General features: G+C 45.4%; 1 protein-coding gene across 8 annotated transcripts in view; it reads left to right on the top strand.

The window, feature by feature from the left end:
- The window catches only part of ABHD2 (abhydrolase domain containing 2, acylglycerol lipase), a 122,678-nt gene that overhangs the window by 83,982 nt on the left and 19,768 nt on the right, over positions 1-18,928 (top strand). For all 8 annotated transcript variants that reach the window (XR_013395115.1, XR_013395116.1, NM_001261263.1 and 5 more), the window contains 3 exon segments: positions 5,547-5,730; positions 15,817-15,909; positions 18,603-18,713. Coding sequence is in view for 6 of the 8 variants with exons in the window: in NM_001261263.1 (NP_001248192.1) it covers positions 5,547-5,730; positions 15,817-15,909; positions 18,603-18,713 (388 nt within the window). In the remaining 2 variants the exon portion in view is untranslated.

Raw genomic sequence — 18,928 nt, forward strand, 5'->3', positions numbered from 1 at the left:
ACCCCGTCTCTACTAAGAATACAAAAATTAGCCCAGCATGGTGGCGGGCGCCTGTAATCCCAGCTCCTCGGGAGACTGAGGCAGGAGAATCGCTTGAACCCAGGAGGCGGAGGTTGCAGTGAGCTGAGATTGCGCCATTGCACTCCAGCCTGGGCAACAAGAGCAAAACTTCATCTCCAAAGAAAAAAAAAAGGTAGAAAATTAAAGATTTCATCCAGCTTTTCTGTCGACTAGGACAATGGTTCTCAAAGTACGGTCTCTGGACCAACGTCAGCATCACCTGAGAACTTGTTAGAAATGCATATTGTCAGCCCACCCAGACCAGTGGAATCAGAATCTCTGGAGGTGAGGTCCTGCAAGCTCATTTTAGCAAGCCCTCTGTTTAGGCATCACCCGCTTGAGTTTTTGATTCAGTGGGCTTGGAATGTGCATTTGAACCGGTTCCCAGGCAATGCTGATGCTACTTGCTCGGGGCCACACTTTGAGAACCACTGAGCTAGAACGTCATTCTTGCAGTAATATATAACCTCCGTGCAGCTTTTCCAATTCACTCTTTACAAGAAAGATTACCAGAAAGCAATTATATATATTTAAAGGGATTTAAATTTTTTGTTAGGTATTAGTGGATCTACAGGAAGCGCCTGATTGTGTTGAACGGGGATGTGCTACCTGTGGAAACCTTGCTTTGAGGAAATGTTTGGAAAACTGCTACCAGGCTAAGCTTCCGAAAAGCTAAGCAGCGCCCCCATCTGTGAAGGTTGTTTACTGCAAGTAGAAAGGAAAGGGAGTCTGAAAAGGGGTGGCCCAGAAACAGATGAGAGAGTGCTTCAAAAAAATGCTTTCTCATATTGGTCTGAGATGGAGAGAGCCTTGTTCCTCAGAGCAGTGCTCCACAGCCACAGAGGTTGCACCTGAGGATCTTGTAGAAGAACACCCATGGCCAGATCCCACCCCCAGACATTCTGATTTAATTAAGCTGGGGAAGACCCAGGCATTAGTACGGTTGTTTTAGAAGCTCCCCAGGTGTTTGGCTTTGAGGCTATTTCTTTTTTTTCTTTTCTTTTTTTTTTTTTTGAGACGGAGTCTTGCTCTGTCACCCAGGCTGGAGTGTAGTGGCCGGATCTCAGCTCACTGCAAGCTCTGCCTCCCAGGTTCCCGCCATTCTCCTGCCTCAGCCTCCCGAGTAGCTGGGACTACAGGCGCCCACCACCTCGCCCGGCTAGTTTTTTGTATTTTACGGGGTTTCACCGTGTTAGCCAGGATAGTCTCCATCTCCTGACCTCGTGATCCGCCCGTCTCGGCCTCCCAAAGTGCTGGGATTACAGGCTTGAGCCACCGCGCCCGGCCGAGGCTATTTCTTTAACCCTCTCGATTCAGTAGGCCGTTTAATACCCTGTAATAAATATTTTTCCTGCTTTAAAAAACATCCCCAGGGGCCGGGCGCGGTGGCTCAAGCCTGTAATCCCAGCACTTTGGGAGGCCGAGACTGGCGGATCACAAGGTCAGGAGATCGAGACCATCCTGGCTAACATGGTGAAACCCCGTCTCTACTAAAAATACAAAAAAAACTAGCCGGGCGAGGTGGCGGGCGCCTGTAGTCCCAGCTACTCGGGAGGCTGAGGCAGGAGAATGGCGTAAACCCGGGAGGCGGAGCTTGCAGTGAGCTGAGATCCGGCCACTGCACTCCAGCCTGGGCGACAGAGCGAGACTCCGTCTCAAAAAAAAAAAAAAAAAAAAAAAAACATCCCCAGGTGATTCTAATGTACAATCAGGTTGAAGAACACTACTTTAGAGAAAACCCTAAATTTTAGATAAGCTACATTCTTGTTTAAATATTTTTAAAATTGTGATAAAACGTACATAATAATATTTCATCCTAACCATTTTTAAGTTTACAGTTCAGTAGTGTTAAGTATATTGTTTTGCAGCCAATTTCCAGAATTTTTTCGTCTTGCAAAACTAAAACTATACCCATTAAACAATAACGCCCTATCCCCTCTCCCTAGCCTCTGGCAACCACCATTCTGTTTTCCATCTATAAATTTTACTAGTCCAGATATGTCACATAAGTAGGATCCTACAGTATTTGTCCTTTTGTGAGTGGTTTACTTCACTTAGCATAATGTCCTCAAGGTTCTTCCACGCTGTAGCATGTGACGGGATGTCCTTCCCTTTTAAAGCTGAATAATGTTGCATTGTACACATGTACCACATTGCGCTTATCCATTCATCCATCAAGGCACACTTGGGTTGGCCCCACTTTTTGGTTCTTGTGAATAATGCTGCTATAAACATGGGTACACTTACATTTTTTTAAAAGAAAAAATAATCAGAGTGAGTTATAGCCGTTAACATTGAATGCTTATTATGCTCTGGACCCTGATCTAAGCTGTTTATATATATCACTTTATTCAGATCTCTAGACAACTCTGTGAGGTCTTTACAATTATTACCTCCATTTTACAGATGATGAAACAGACCTAGGAGAGTTTGGTAACTTACCCATGGTAACAATATTTTGCAGTTTCCTCCTTATAAAAATTGTCTGGGCTGTTTGTTGAAAGTTCCCATTCCCAGGCCTCATCTTATTCCTGCGGGTTCTAAGCCTCCGGGAAGGTGCCTGGAAGCTGTAGATTTTCCCTGTATACAGGGGTTACTTGTCATCAAAGAGAAGTTGAGAACATTTGGGGCTACTCAGTGGTAGGCCCAAGCAGTCTGGCCACAGAGCCTTTTCACTTAGCCATGAGGCCAGGCTGTTCCTTTAAGGCTCAGTTTTCAGTGCCTGTTACGGCCCAAGGGAGGTGAACAATGTCTCCAATGGGATTTCTGAATTTTTTGTTTGTTGCATAGTGTAGAAGCTGATATCAGCTAATTGCTCATTGTGATCTCAGCTGTTTGTTTGCACATCCCCCTTTTTACATCACAGCTTCATTTTGAAATCCAGCATTACCTGGAGGCATAATATTCCTTCCATTGCTACCTTCTTAAAAAGAGAAACTTGGCCTGACACGGTGGCTCAAGCCTGTAATCCCAGCACTTTGGGAGACCAAGGCAGGCAGATCACCTGAGATCAGGAGTTCAAGACCAGCCTGGCCAACAAGACAAAACCCCGTCTCTACTAAAAATACAAAAATTAGCCAGACATGGTGGCACACGCCTGTAACCCCAGCTACTCGGGGGCTAAGGCAGGCGGATCACTTGAATCCCAGAGGCAGAGGTTGTAGTGAGCTGAGATTGTGCCACTGCCTCCAGCCTGGGTGACAGAGTGAGACTTTGTCTCAAAAACAAACAGACAAACAAAAAGAAACTTGAATGAATCTGACTTCGGTGGGGACAACAGTCTGGCATTGCACATTCCAAAGTTAAGAGTTCAAAGTTCCCTCCAGACCACTTTTTGTTTCTTCCCTGTCCTCAGGGCCCATTCAGAGGCCTTGTCATCAGAATCCACTCAATTCAGCAACTCTTTATTGAAGGCCTGCGAACTGCCCCAGCCTTTGCTGAGTGTGAGAGGGAGAAAAATAGGCAACTTGATCCTCTGCTGTCTCACTGGAGAGGGAGATGGGCTGCCTTCTCGGAGGTGGTGCCTGGGTCCTGCTGTTTGGGAGGAAGTAGCTCTTGGCCCGGTTTTTCCCTTAGTTTTAAGCATTTTTTGCTTAAGCTCCTTCTAAGCCCCCAGCACTTCCAGATGATGATTATTAGTCAAAAGTATAGGGGATATTGTCTGGGAGGAGGCATGAGGAGGCCTCCAGGGGTGTCAGAAATATTCTGCATCTTCATCTGGGCTATGCTTATGTGGGTGTAAATGTGTAAAACTTCATGGATTATGCATTTTCCTGTATGTATGTTATTCCCCATTAAAAATAAAAAAGAATAGGGCAGTTTCAAGTGTATTGATGCATAATATTGCAAGACATATTGTAAAGGGAAAAAATGAGGCACCAAACAATGTGTATGTTACCACTGGTATTTTTAAAAAGAATATAGGAAACGTACCTTTCACTCCATCTTTTACAGCATTTGAATTTTCTACCATGGGCATGAATTACCTACTCAAAAACAAATTTGGTGTAGATTCCTGGGCTTGGCCCCCTTCTTACAGAATCAGCTTCTCTGGAGTTTAGGCCCAGGAATGCTCATTTCTAACACCTTTTCCAAGTGATTCTATGCATACTGCAGCTTAAGAACTGCATGGGGTTGTGCCAGCCTGGCTTAGGCTACATCCTACTACAAAAGGAAGACAGATATAAGGGGAGTTTACCCCAGGCTCAAAAGATAGTTTCCCCCATGGCTTGATGACTAGGGAAGGAGCTCTGTTCAACTCTATTAAGAATGCCAAAACCTCTGAGCTGGTGCCAAAGTCAACAACTCCCGTTTCCATTGTAAATCCGTACTCTTCTCATGCCAGTGTATTTTGTATATGCTTTATGTAGACATCCCTAACTTTCCCTGTTAGATTTTAAATCGGCTCCCTAAAGAGTTTGGGGTTGGGCCTTAGAAGGATGTGATGAATCCCTTCACTCGTAATATGGCCATTCACCTCCTCCTCTTAGCAAAGCTGCTGAGACATAACATGGCTTCAGTAACTTCCCAAGGGGACACCAGCTGAGATCATACCTCCTGGGCAAACAAGGCCCAAACACCCTCTCTGTTCAGAGGTCTCCTCTGTGTATTTTTGAATGAGCCTGCCTCCCTTGACACCCTGTCCCTACGTCACCAAGAACATTTTACCCTAATCCTACAGAGCATCCTGGCAGTCCCTCTGGACTGAAGTTTCTCTTTCCTCTCCTTTCCAAGTCTGTCAAGAAGATCCTGTAAATAACATCCACTTGCTACTTTTCTTAACACCATGAATCATCATCAAACACATGGGTATAGCATTCCAATTTGTAGCCTAGGAAGCTAATCTTAAAGGATTTTGCTCTTGCATTTATTTATTTATTTACCTTATTTTATTTTATTTTATTTTTTTGAAACAGGGTCTCACTCTGTCACCCAGGCTGGAATGCAGTGATGTGATCTTGGCTCACTGTAGCCTCTGCCTCCCCGACGGGATCCTCTTGCCTCAGCCTCCTAAGTAGCAGGGACTACAGGGACACACCTGTAGTGTGTAGAGATGGGGTCTCACCATTTTGCCCAGGCAGGCCTAGCTTTTATTTAGGTCTGTGTGTGAGCATATGTGCTCATGCACACCCTGAAATCTGCTTTGATATTCATGAGCATCTAGACAAGGTTCTTGTGACCTACTTTTTAAGAAGCATTGTACATTTGATACATGGTACCTCCACTCTTGGGCACTGCTGAGGCCCTGTTTCCTCTTATCCCAAGGGACATCTGGGAACGTCTCTCTGGATAGCCAAAGAGCAGTGTCTGTCTGTCTCTCTCTCCACACACATCCACACACACACACACACACACACACATATATATATATACATACTTCTCTCTCTTTTAGTGTACTGGCACCCATTTAGTAACGTTCCAGCTTGCATTTTCTCCATATACAATGCACCTGAAATGATTGAGCAACCTCACCCTTTTGCCCACAGGCTGCACGTGGGAATTTGGAGCCATGGTGAACTACATCAAGAAGACATATCCCCTGACCCAGCTGGTCGTCGTGGGCTTCAGCCTGGGTGGTAACATCGTGTGCAAATACTTGGGGGAGACTCAGGCAAACCAAGAGAAGGTCCTGTGCTGCGTCAGTGTGTGCCAGGGGTACAGTGCACTGAGGTGAGTCATCTCCGCCTTCCATCAGGACCTTCAGTTAGCCCTTGTTTATGGAGATGCCCCAACGCACAACACACTGTTCTGTGAAGACCGGGGAACACTGTGGCCAACTGAGTAGAAGTTTCTGAGTCTTGGACTCACCTTGTTTTGTTTGCGTATCACACATTGGAGTTGTCCCATCAGACCCCTTAAGCCTGGGATATGCAGCTGCATTTTGGGATCAGATCTGTAATTGGAGAAGTCAAAACACCCTTTGATAGTTGCTGTCTCCCTAGGGAATCTCTGTCAGATGACTTAATTTGTTCAGGCTTCAGGAGTTTTTATAGAAACGTGGGTTAATGAAAGAGCACAGGAGACTGGCAAGCTGGGATCTGAAAGCTGGGCATTAGGATCCCAGATCCCTCCTTCCTGCAAGAGCTGAGTCTCAGATGACATCTGGGAGGGATCTGTAAAAATCGTTTAATCAGTGTCCTTACCTTTATGTATTCATCTCTCTCAGGCATCCTAGGCATCATCACAAAGGAGTTGATCTACTGGGTCAAGCTTTCTCCCAGCCCTTAGTCTCTTGCCAGTAGATACCCCACAGGATGAGTCCTAGGAGGGCGTGGTCATCTGCCCTGATTCCCCTCAAGATCACTGGTGTCCCAGGTCTCTCTCGAGTCACCACACTCACATGTTCACACACACACACACACACACACACTATACACACACATCTCTCTAGGCTCTTCAAATACATTCATATTTTTTTCTGTACTCTTCATGGTGTCTTTTGTATTACAAATGAGTATAACCAGTTATTAAAAATCTTCTGAAAAAATTTGAAACACACGGGAAAGTTTAAAAACACCTCCCTGTTGATCCAGTCTAATGCCAAACAGTCCTTATCGTTATTCAAAGAATCTTTTCTTTTTGCCTCACCTGTATATCTCATGCTGCAGTTTAAACATACCTTGCTACTTTCTGATGGATAGAGGCTATCTATATTATTTCTAAAAATACATATTACTGGAATTTAAAGCCAGCACACCCAAAAGGTACATATGGGCCCAGGATTCAGCCTCTCCCTATGAGGCTTAAAGCTAGCTGAAAAAGATGATCTAAATGTACCCACAACAGACATGAGAAACATCTCTGATGAAACCCTTCCTGAGTCCCAGGGCCAAGGTCTGGGTTCTGTTTTTCCTTGCTGGCAATTTGGGGATGATGATAATAAGCAGTACCTACCTCATAGCACCACTGAAAGTTAGATGAGTTGATGCATATGAAGTGCTTAGAACAGTGCCCAGCCCACAGGACGTAAGCCACTGTTCATTTTCATTATTGTCATCATCGTCATTCACTGTAAAATGAAGGAGGTGGGTTTGATCAGCAGATCACAAAGACTGGTCCAATGAACTAGTGACTGCCTCACTTCATAAGGAATCACTTGGAGGATCATGTTAAAAAGAAATTCTGTTTCTTGGGCCCCACCCTTGGAGATTTTGATTCATGAAGTTGGAGGCATGGGACCTCAGAAATCTGCATTTTGGATACATTTCATAGCTGACTTTTAATGTTTAGCCACGTTTAGCAGTCCCTGGGGTTAGTGATCTCAGTGGTCTCTCCAGCTGTCCCGTTCCAGGACCAGGCTAGTCCCCCATCCTCCTACCAGGAATCTTTTTCTTCACTTCTCTGGACACTGGGGAGTCAGCTGAGAGGACATGTGTCTTTATCTTGGTGTGACTAGAAATATCCAACTCCCAGCTCATAGCCACATGTAACCAGAATTAACCAAAGTCCTGTCGGGCCCAGTCACTGGGATAAGAAAGACATGAGCAAGGGGCCTACCCCAGGATCCAAGGGAGCAGAGCTAGGACATTTGTTTTGTTTTCTTTTTCTTCAGTGCACAAAATCTTAAAATGACAATCGCTTCATCTCATTTTGCTGCAGTAGCGCCATCTGCTGTCAGCAAGAGCACATGATTGACACAGCAAACTAAGGTGTTTGAACAAAGGCAAAGAAGGCTCAAGAAACTAGGAAACTAAAATCCGTGAGGTGCTATAAATTTTGCAGACATAGCCTACGCAGCCTCTTCCTTGAGACCTCAGAGGGCTTCGTACACATAACTAACTATTGGCACACCAACCTCATGCAATAAGGAGCAAGTTGCAACTTTATTCTCTGGAGCATAGACAACTAACTTGTCCAGGCTAAGATCATGTGGTCCTGCATATGGGTACTGGCATCAGGTCAGAGAGACACCGTTGTCCTGTGTGTGCTGGTGTGAGGCTCAGGTGCCTTCAACATTTAAACCAGATCTGTGGAATAAATGGAGCACAGTTCCTTACTTTAAACCAGTATAACCTTTTTTTCCTGCCAAGGCTTGAGGGCGATGCACCTTTCAGCACTGGGATGGTGGCAGCTGCATAAGTGCTTCCCGTCACACCAAGGTGGAGCCGGGGAGGCCCGTCTGCCTCTGCAGGGGCCACACAAGAGTTCATGCATCTGGTAAATCTCTCCTAGCTGAGTCTGGAGACCCGCTTCCTCAGTGAACCCCTCCCTCTGGCTTCTCCTCCCGTAGCTCACCTCCCGTCTAGCCAGAGCCAGTTGAAGGCTTAGAGAGAAGCCAGCCACCTGCTTGCTGTAGTTAGCAAAGTCTAGTTGCTGCTAAACTAGCTCACCTTTTACCATGTGCTGAACCACTGAAGGAGGGACACAAATGCCCTGAAATCACCTGGTATCCAGCAGACTTTAACATGTTCCCTCAGCATAAATAGTTGCCAACCCGCCTGGGAACTCTGTGTGGTGAGACATCCTCCTAGGTCATAGGGACACAGCCCTGAACAAGGCTGACTAATTCCCTGCCCTCGTGGAGCTTAAAGAAAATGGGGAGGGAAGCATTTTTGGTTTGATTTCAGGTAAAATAAATTCTTCTTTCCTAAGGAAGCCCTCAACAATCCTATGTTGCAGAATTTAACAATAATAATAAAACTAAAATAAAATTATTTTATTGCCATTTGGGTGTAAAAGATAGTCTGTATATGAGGACCTCACAGTACTTAAGACAACAGAGTGATATTTACAAAGCCACAAAGCAACAAATACGTGTTACTAACATATTACACATTAGACGTATGGGTGCTGAGGAGGTCCTCAGTCAAGTGGGGGGTCCATGAGGAGGGATTTCTGAAGGAGGTGAGGGTGAGGAGGACAGTAGCACAGGGCCCAGGCCAGGGGCAGAAGCTCCTTACAGCAGGAGTCCCAACTGCTATTAGGAACCAGGCCACACAGCAGGAAGTGAGCGGTGGGCGGGTCACGGTGGGCGAAGCAGTAGGGAAGTGGTGGGTGAACCTTCAACTGTATTTAGTTTCATCTGTATTTACTGTTGCTCCCCACTGATCACATTACTGCCTGAGCTCTGCCTCCTGTCAGATCAGCAGTGGCATTAGATTCTCATAGGAGGATGAACCTTATTGTGAACTGCGCATGTGAGGGATCTAGTTTGCACGCTCCTTATGAGAATCTAATGTCTGATAATCTGTCACTGTCTCCCATCATCCCCAGATGGGACTGTCTAGTTGAAGGAAAATAAGCTCAGGGATCTCACTGATTCTATGTTATGGTGAGTTGTATAATTATTTCATTCTGTATTATAATGTAATAATAACAGGGAAAAAAGTACATTATAAATGTAATGTGCTTGAATCATCCTGAAGCTATCCCCCTGCCCCCTGCCTTCCCTGGTCTGTGGACAAATTGTCTTCCAAAAAGCCAGTCCCCAGGACTGCTGCCTTATAGGACAGTAGAGGAATTATCAGAGGAGTGTTTCAAATCTCCTTAAAGGCACTTTATACTCCTGGCTAAGTAAATGTGTTAGCATCACTAAGACCTGGCCACCTGAATATCCTAGCATTCTTTGAGCAAGGCCTTCCCGCCATGGGGCAGAGGCAGGTACCACTTTTCCTGCCATATGGTAGGATTATTGTCTCTTGCTTTTGATGGCAAATTCCAGGCTAGAAATGAGTTTATGACAAAAGCAAATGTTATCATTTGTAAAGTTCCCCCAGAGACTGGGACTTTCCTAAAATTTGATTTTATAGTTGAAGAGCTATAAAATACAGTAACTTTGTGCCATCAGTAACTTTGAATCACATCCAAACAGAGAGGGGGAAACTGCAGCATTTAAATGAGACTCTGTGGACAAACTTCAACCTGGGAAACAGCTCAGCTTGTCCACCACTGGATTGTGAAGTCGACCTGACCACATGGTTGCCCTTAGTGCCTTGGGGCTTTTTGGTTTTTTTGTTGTTGTTAATTTTTTAAATCAGAATAATGAGAAGCCATATAAATACTCTTTGACTCTAACTCATTCTTGTAAAAGTACATCCTGTAAAAGGGAAAAGATTCTGATAAGGAGGAAAGGGGCTTGGTAGGTGGCCATTCCCTCCCCTAGTCTGAAGTCCATCTTTCTGCCCCATCCTTCCACCCCAGTGGAACTAACAAAGCCCAGCCTGGCAGGTACCAAAGACTCTTGGCCCACTCCCTTGTGTGGTACAAACATGGTTTTCTTCTGCTCACGCTCCCAAGCTGAACTAGCTGGAGATGATGACCTCTGTCTACAGATTGACTCTGCCCCGAAGGGCAACCTGCTAACAGCCCAGAACCTTCTGGCTGGGTCTTTTGGGTCCAGAGGCTCCACCATCCTGCCTCCCAGAGGCCCAGCTGTTCAAGGCAGGAGCCCTGTTCTGGGCTTGGCCAGCCTGCCTAGGATCGTGCCCTCTTCCTCTCTCTGGGGGTTGGGCTGGTCCTGGTTTTGCCCCCACTGCAGGATTACTCTCTTATAGTGCCCAAGTTAGAAATAATCTGCATGTCCAGTAGGGACATAGTTAAATAAATTAATAATATACTAACTCAGTGAGGAACAAGGCAGCTTTTATTTTAAAAAATCAAGAAAAAATATATAACATGACAGAATGTATACATTAAAAGTAGGGAAGGGCCAGGCGCTGTGGCTTACGTCTGTAATCCCAGCACTTAGGGAGGCCAGGGCAGGCAGATCACGAGGTCAGGAGATCGAGACCATCCTGGCTAACATGGTGAAACCCCGTCTCTACTAAAAAGTACAAAAAATTAGCCGAGCGTGGTGGCGGTCACCTGTAGTCCCAGCTACTCGGGAGGCTGAGGCAGGAGAATGGCGTGAACCCGGGAGGCAGAGCTTGCAGTGAGCTGAGATCACACCACTGCATTCCAGCCTGGGTGACAGAGCGAGACTCCATCTCAAAAAAAAAAAAAAAAAAAAAAAAAAAAAAGGGAGGAAAGCAATTTTGTAAAAATTTGATTATACAGAGGGAGAAATAGAGAATTATTATTTAATGGGTCTAGAGTTTCAGTTCCACAAGATGAAAACATTCTAGAGAACTTTTCACATTGTACAATGAGTATGAGCTGTACACTTTACACTACTGAACTGTACACTGAAAAATGGGTAAGCTAGGCATGGTATCACATGCCATAAGTCCCAGCTACTCATGAGGCTGAAGCAGAAGGATCACTTGAGCCCAGGAATTCAGGACTATAGTGTGCTATGACCACCTGTGAATAGCCACTGCACTCCAACCTGGGCAACATAGTGAGACCCTGTCTTTTTTTTTTTTTTTTTTTTTTTAAAAAGGGCTGGGTGCAGTGGCTCATGCCTGTAATCCCAGCACTTTGGGAGGCCGAGGCAGGCAGATCATGAGGTCAGGAGTTCGAGACCAGCCTGACTAACATGGTGAAACACTGTGTCTACTAAAAATACAAAAATTGGCTGGGCATGGTGGCGCATGCCTGTAATCCCAGCTACTCAGGAGGCTGAAGCAGGAGAATCTCTTGAACCCGGGAGGCGGAGGTTGCAGTGAGCCAAGATCATGCTATTGCATTCCAGCCTGGGGGACAGAGCAAGACTCTGTCTCAAAAAAAAAAAAAGGTTAAGATGGTAAATTTTATGTTCTGTATTTTTATCATAATTTTCTTAAAATATGACTGTATATAGGCAAAATCTGGAAAGAAACCCCTCCTTCTGCAAGTAAAAATACTTCTTAGGTTGGGGTGATAGCATTCTGGGAAAGTACTTAATATACTTTATTCTTAAGGTTTCATTAGCATATTGCTTTCAAGATATTTTTTTTAGTGTAGTCTAGATCCACATCCCATAAATTTATCTCCAATCTTAATTCATAGTGCCCTTGCCTTTTTTCCCTTTTTAGAATGTTAAGGTCATGCATGCCCATCCCACTCTTACAGAACCTCTTTCATATTCTCCATATTTTTTCAAAGACCACTTGGAAAGCTGTTTCACTATTCTCATAGTCTCTCAGCACTCTGAGACATAATTTATTTGAGCCAGGAGATCTGCATTCACTTGGGTATTAGATGCATTCTTTCTCCCAGTTCATTCTCTTCTGACTTTAATTCCTTTTCATCAGTACTTGATCCACTCATTTTGCAAAATACGAGCTGGAAAGTTGAGCCTTCTCTAAGCAGTTACCCCAGCAGCTTAGTGGTTGGCTCAGCTCTTCCTTGCCTAAGTGATTGCTCTGAACCTAATTGTAAATGCCTGTTTGTTGGGACCCTCTTCTGAGCGATTAAAATCCATTGCCTTCCACAACACCTTTTAAAATTCTTTTAACAGTCCAAAGAGAAATCTCACTAGAAAATGGCTGTGAAACCAGTATGTGTAATATTTTATTATAATTTAATGTTACATTGATTAGAAATGAAGGCATTTTCAGGGAATTCTATTTATTTTGGTAATAGGTAGATCAATGGATGCATAAAGTTCTTTAAAAATCCATATGGATTATTCTCAAATAAGACTCCCAGTGAAACTATACTGGGTTTGGGGGGTGATTTTCTCTTCTCATTTGTGATGATCACTTTTTGAGAGTTTTTCAACTTTCAGGAGGCATCTCTCCTTTTGGAGTCATCCTGGTTCTTTCTGAAGTTTTGAAACCTACCTTCCTTCCAACAAGAGTTCACTCTGAATTATGCAAAGCCATTCCCTCCCTGTAATTCTGACCGAGCTGCCCCTCCCAGGGTTCCACACTTCTCTCCTGTGTCCTCAGCCAGTTTATCCTGGTGGGCCAATATCTGGCCCAGCCTGGGGAGCAGTTCCTGCCACCCCTTTTCTCTTCTGGAGAACATAGCCATCTAGAGGCAAGTCAAGAACTTGGATATTCAGGCCAGGTGAAGTGGCTCACGCCTGTAATCCCAACACTTTGGAAGGAGGCCAAGACCAACAGATCACTTGAGGTCAGGAGTTCTAGACCACCCTGGCCAACATGATGAAACCTCATATTCTACTAAAAAAATACAAAAAATTATCTGGGCGTGGTGGCGCACACTTGTAGTCCCAGCTACTCCGGAGTCTGAGGCAGGAGAATCGCTTGAACCTGGGTGGTGGAGGTTGCAGTGAGCTGAGATCACACCACTGCGCTCCAGCCTGAGCTACAGAGTGAGACTCCATCTCAAAAAACAAAAACAAAAAAAGAACTTGGATAGCCAAGTAAGGTATTTGTGCGGTGTCTAGAGAGCTAAAGTCCCCTGGTTTCATGCCCATTTTGTGATTTGCATCTAAAATTGAACCCCAGTGTAGCCACTACCAGCTCCAACACTGAACTCATACCCCCATCTTGTTTCCTCTACACCCAGCCATTCAACCACTCCCTCAGAAACTGCATTCTTTTAAAGCAAGTCCCAGATATCATTTCATCTGTAAGTAGTTCACTAGGTAGCTCTAAAAGACTCTAAGGACTTTTTCTTAAACATAACCACAAATACCATTATCACCCAAAACATTAGCAATAGTTCCCTAATAGCATCCCATTTCTCGTCAGTGTCCAGATTTCCTTGATTGTCTCATAGAAGTTTTTTTTTTTTTTGTCAGTTGGCTTGTTTGAATTAGGATCCACATATTGCCTACATTTGCATTTATCGATTTCTCTATGTTTCTTTTAGTCTGTAGGTTACCCTTTTATTGCGTTTCAGTTTGCTGTTGATGGTGGTGGTATTGAAGACATCAGTCCTTTTCAAAAATATATATATATGAGATGAATGTAATACATTGATCTTGATTCTTTTATTAAACCAATATAAATTTAAGTTTCAATTCCTTAATTCTACAGCCAAAGGTAAAGGACAGCCCCTACATATACTGAGTGGTAAACCAAAGATACTAAAAATCAATGTTAGCCAAAACAAACAGAGTGGAACACTAGTCCCAACATCCTTGTCCTGATCCCTCCCTGAGCCCTGGGTCCCTGTGAATCCCTAGAACCTTTCAACAAGCAGTGCCTGTGGTGTATTCAATTAAAAAAAATCAACTGCAGGACTGCAGCATCTTTTTATATCTTAAGTTTATGACCACACACTTCTCCCTTCCCTACCTCTGCAGCCTGTCTGCAATGAAGGAGGTACTAACAAAAGCAAGAACATCCCTTCAGTTAGGAGGTCAGCAAAGGGAAAAATGAACCAGGGCAAGAGAAAGCTGGGATTGCCAGAGACCATTGGCTCTCTGGGTAGCTTGGATCCAAAGTCAGAGGAGAGGCAGCCGGTTGTGGCTCACTGATTGGGTGATTAGGTGACCCCCCTCCCTCTGACCACAGGCAGGTGAGCACAGTCCTGCTTTAGCTGGGGTCCCTCATAGTGATCTGGTCCTATATTCTTCCTGTGGTGCTTGGTTGGAGTCGGGGGGGATGGCGGCTGCACATTTATGCAGTGGCCTTTTGACCCTTCGAGGTGGTGTTAGTCTACTTTGAGCTTAGTCTGTGTTTGATGGGCACATCACAGACCATTAAATTCACAAACCATTTCATTCTTAACTCCTCACTACCTCTTACTTTTTAACCATGACATTGTGGGAAATGTTTGTCACTCAAAAATTGTGGAATTTTGCCATTCTACAATTGTAGCAACTTTGGGGCAATTACTTTTATAAAATTACTTTTATAAGCTCTCTGGATTGAAAAAATAATAAAAAAACAAAACAAGAAAACCTTATAAACCACCTAGTCCCCTCACCATCTGGAAGATGGAACCTAGTAGAAGTAGTGATGTCCAGATCCATTCACAGGGTGGAGTCAGGCCTGGAGATTTTGAAACCTGCAAGATGAAAATTTCCCTTTAATGAGTGTGGATTCAGTGTCCACCTGCGTTTGGATTTATGCCCAAGGGAGAAGAGCAGTGAGTGGGGAGGGCTGAGCAGGCATGGCTGGTGGGAGTGAGCCCACTGGTGTTTGTTCACCTGCTGTGTGGGCATGGAAATCTGGCTGGTGAAGCACATGGCCAGGGCTGGTGGTGCTGTCTCCTCCTTCTGCATGCGCTGCTGGCAGAACCTGGGCTCTGGAAAACAGGGACAATATCATCTGCCTACTGCTGCCACTGAAAGGTCAGAGGGTGGCCCTCACAGCCACCTAGCATATGCCAGTCACACCCTAGCCCTAGAGGCAGAAAGATGCTTCCAGACCACAGCTGGCACGCACCAGCTATGCCTAGAAAGGGTTAAGGGCCTGTCTATTTCCACTTCGATTTCCTTGCCCCTTCAATGGCATAAGGCTAATCAAAAGATAGATTTGGAGGAGATCCCAGTTAATGATTTTACCTTACCTCTTGATCAGCAACAACAGAAGTTTTTTTAGGTTTTCCCCTCCACATCCACTCTCCCCTTCCATGTGCCTGTCATTAAACCAGAAAACTTGCCTGCCAGGTAGGAAGCCAAATACAGAAAGTGTTCACATGACAATTGAAGCAGACTTTGGTCCTGGCAGGCTCAGTGACTAAGAGAAGGCCCAGGTGCTAGAAGAGAGTGTCGGGGGTGCCACCAACAAAGCCTCTGGCGCTAGAGAGGGCCTTTGCTGGGGTCCCCTTCCCCTGCGCTGTCTTGGTGTCTCCATAGATTTCTCCAGAGATGTTTGAGCTCTGCACATTAGAGCCTCTGTTTTAATGCAGAGGCCACAGCCTGAGAGCTGGCCCTCTCCACACAAGCACCTTGCCCCATGGCTAGAGCCCACTCCTGGCTGCCCATCTGCAGCCCCACACTGCAGTCACCCTCACTCGCTGTGGTTCTTCCAGGGCCCAGGAAACCTTCATGCAATGGGACCAGTGCCGGCGGTTCTACAACTTCCTCATGGCCGACAACATGAAGAAGATCATCCTCTCGCACAGGTAGGTCACCTTCCGTTCTCTCTCAGGAGACAGACAGTTCCTTCCTGAGCTCATCTGGGAGCCATGAAAAGCCAGGGCTCCTGTTCCTTCAGGGGAAAAAAAAATACAGGTATGGTACAGACTCTCTGCTGCCTGCATTTGTGACTTGATTAGAAACAAACTTATCTTGGCCAGGCGCAGTGGCTCACACCTGTAACCCCAGCGCTTTGGGAGGCTGAGGCGGGCAGATTGCTTGAGGCCAGGAATTCGAGACCAGCCTGGCCAACATGGCGAAACCCCATCTCTACCAAAACTACAAAAATTAGCCGGGCGTGATAGTGCCACTGTAATCCCAGCTACTTGGGAGGCTGAGGCAGGAGTCACTTGAACCCAGGAGGTGGAGGTTGCAGCGAGCCAAGATTGTGCCAATGTACCCCAGCCTGGGTGACAGAGCGAGTCCCTGTCTGAAAAAAAGAAAAGAAAAGAAAAGAAACCTGTCCCAAGCTACTAACTTTGCCAAATCACCTTATGCTTTTTTAATTCCCAGTAAATCTAAGACAAGGAACCAGTTCTACCCCCTTTTCTCCCAAATTAGAGCAGTCACGAGGTGGCTGTCATTGTTGAGGAGACCTTCTCCGTAGGATGCTTCTGTGCCTGGGGGATCAGGACTCATTCTTGACTGACCCTTGGGCTTCTGACCAAGCAGCAGGGGGACAGGAGTCTCAGGGCATGGTTTCAGCACCTCCCTCCTCTGCATATTCTTCATGCTTATCCTGTCTCTCCACCTCATAATCCTGTGGTGAATTAACCTGTCAAGTGCTTAGAGCAGTGCTGGTATGTGTAGCACCAGATAAATATTAGCAATGACTTTTTCATTATGATTATTATTATTGCTGACATCTCTGCCTCCTCCTCTACATCTCTCATTCCCTGTAGCTGGACTAGGCTACTTAGAGGTTCCCGTGCCCCCAGCCTCTCCCACACTGCCCTTGCTGAGAATACTCTCCCATTTCTCTGCTGGTGGGAACCCAGCCCATCCTTTAAAGTCCATCTCAGTACTCCTATTTTTGTGAAGCCAACTCATCCATGCCCAAGTTGCTTTTCTGTTGCTTCCCCTCTGTAAATCCTATGTCTAAAACCAAACTGGAGAGCATTGGAGGGCTTAGGCATGTGTTGATTGCTCCCAGCACCCGAGACACACCCGTGCACTCAAAAAAATCTGGGGCATTTTTGGTACCACCCTAGGAAAAGCAATCTGACTAAATGATTGGTTTCTTGTTATCTTTTTTTCATTGGCTAAAGCAGGCCACACACCCCAGATTGGACTTCCTATGGGTGGGCGTTCACATGGTGCCTGAGCAAGGCTGGGCTCGAAGGCCCCATCAGGCTGCCACATTGCCAGATGTGTCCTCATGTCCTCGTTTCAGGAAGGAGAGCAGAGGGAGACTTATGTCCCCTGTGCTGGCTGAAAAATCAGCTGTTCCCACTCGGCTCATGTTTGAGATATAGCAGTGTGCTGGGCACTGAGGTGCATGTGGCTGAGCCGAGGTTTGGATGGGTCTGGAGATTGCAGAGGTTTTGTAGCCAGAAGGGGTGGATCCAGGCCTCTGACACCAAGTCCAAGTCCTTTGTCTGCCTTTCTGCACCTCTGGAGTCGAAAGTGACTCCTCCCAGGAAACATTTGTTTTGCTAAAGGAACCTGGTCTTGCTACTAATTAGTCTAGAATGTTCAAATTATGAGACCCCTTTGAGTGTGTGCTAAGTATTTACATTTTTCAAATTTACTACAGAAAGTCAAACATCTAGAAATTTTAGGTTAACTTTGAATTTGTACATTCTGTCCAGTAGGTATATAATCTTCCTAACAGTCTTTTGAAAAAAATAAATGCTACAGAAATGTGTTCTTCTTTTGGAGAGGTTGTGAATGGGTAGCAGAACACCAAGTTGGCATAATAAATCCTTCCTTAATAAATCCAGGGCTATGCTTCAGCAAACTCAGTCTGCTTCTAGGTGTGTGACTGAGAGCCCTTGCTGGGAAGAGAGGTCAAAAGGGCATGTTGTGACCCCTACCTCTAATGTCATCCTCTCAAGATGGATTTTTTCTTAATAGAAATGCTGGTTCCACTTGGGGGTTGGGGAAAAAAAAAAATGATTGCTCTCCTGAATAGATGTTAGCTTTTATCTGAGACACTAGAGAGCTGTTGATTTGCCCAAATGCTAAATGAGTTAACCCTTGTCTTCCTTGGTTTTTGTTTGGTTTTTTCCCACTCCTTCCTGCACACTGAGTCTTCCTTGTTAAGCAACACAAACAGCTCATTAAGGGGAAGGGTCTCTGCCAAGGGGGACATTGTCAACACAGTGTAAGGACGAGGCCCCTACGGCTTGGCCCACGGCCCACCACTCACCACAGGGCCCATCTTGAGTCCCCCTCCCCTGTGCTGAAGGTTTTTAAATATTCAACTAGGTTCAAACCCAATCTTTAGTTTGTCTGGGTACCCCTGAAAAGGGAAATAAGGTTTTGACATTCATCTTTCTACAGTTATTCAAAAGTCAACAGCGCCAGCTCATCCTCTGGGATGTTCCAAAGGTTAAAGATTCTATTTCTAACTGACCACAGTGGGTTTGCCTCCTGGCTTGCTCTGGCAAGGAAGCAGGCTCTGCTGTGGTTGTTCATCCCCCACATCTTAATCTCTGTTTGCTTTTGTTTGCTCTAGGCAAGCTCTTTTTGGAGACCACGTTAAGAAACCCCAGAGCCTGGAGGACACGGACTTGAGCCGGCTCTACACAGCAACATCCCTGATGCAGATTGATGACAATGTGATGAGGTATGTCCGCGCAGGCGGGAGAGAGACGCTCTGGGGCAGGGTGCCAGTCGGGAGGCTGCAGGTCAGCTCTGCCTAGCACTAGTGCTTTGCTCTGCCTACTTTAGTGTTAAGGGTGCTTTTTTTCCCTTTAAGTAAGTGTCTAGTGTTTAAAAACAGAAGATTTCACAGGAACATTTAAATGTCTAGTTTCTCCTGGAAAATAGGAAAAGGGTCTG

The sequence above is a fragment of the Macaca mulatta genome, chromosome 7, assembly GCF_049350105.2.
Source record: "Macaca mulatta isolate MMU2019108-1 chromosome 7, T2T-MMU8v2.0, whole genome shotgun sequence".
NCBI lineage: Eukaryota > Metazoa > Chordata > Mammalia > Primates > Cercopithecidae > Macaca > Macaca mulatta.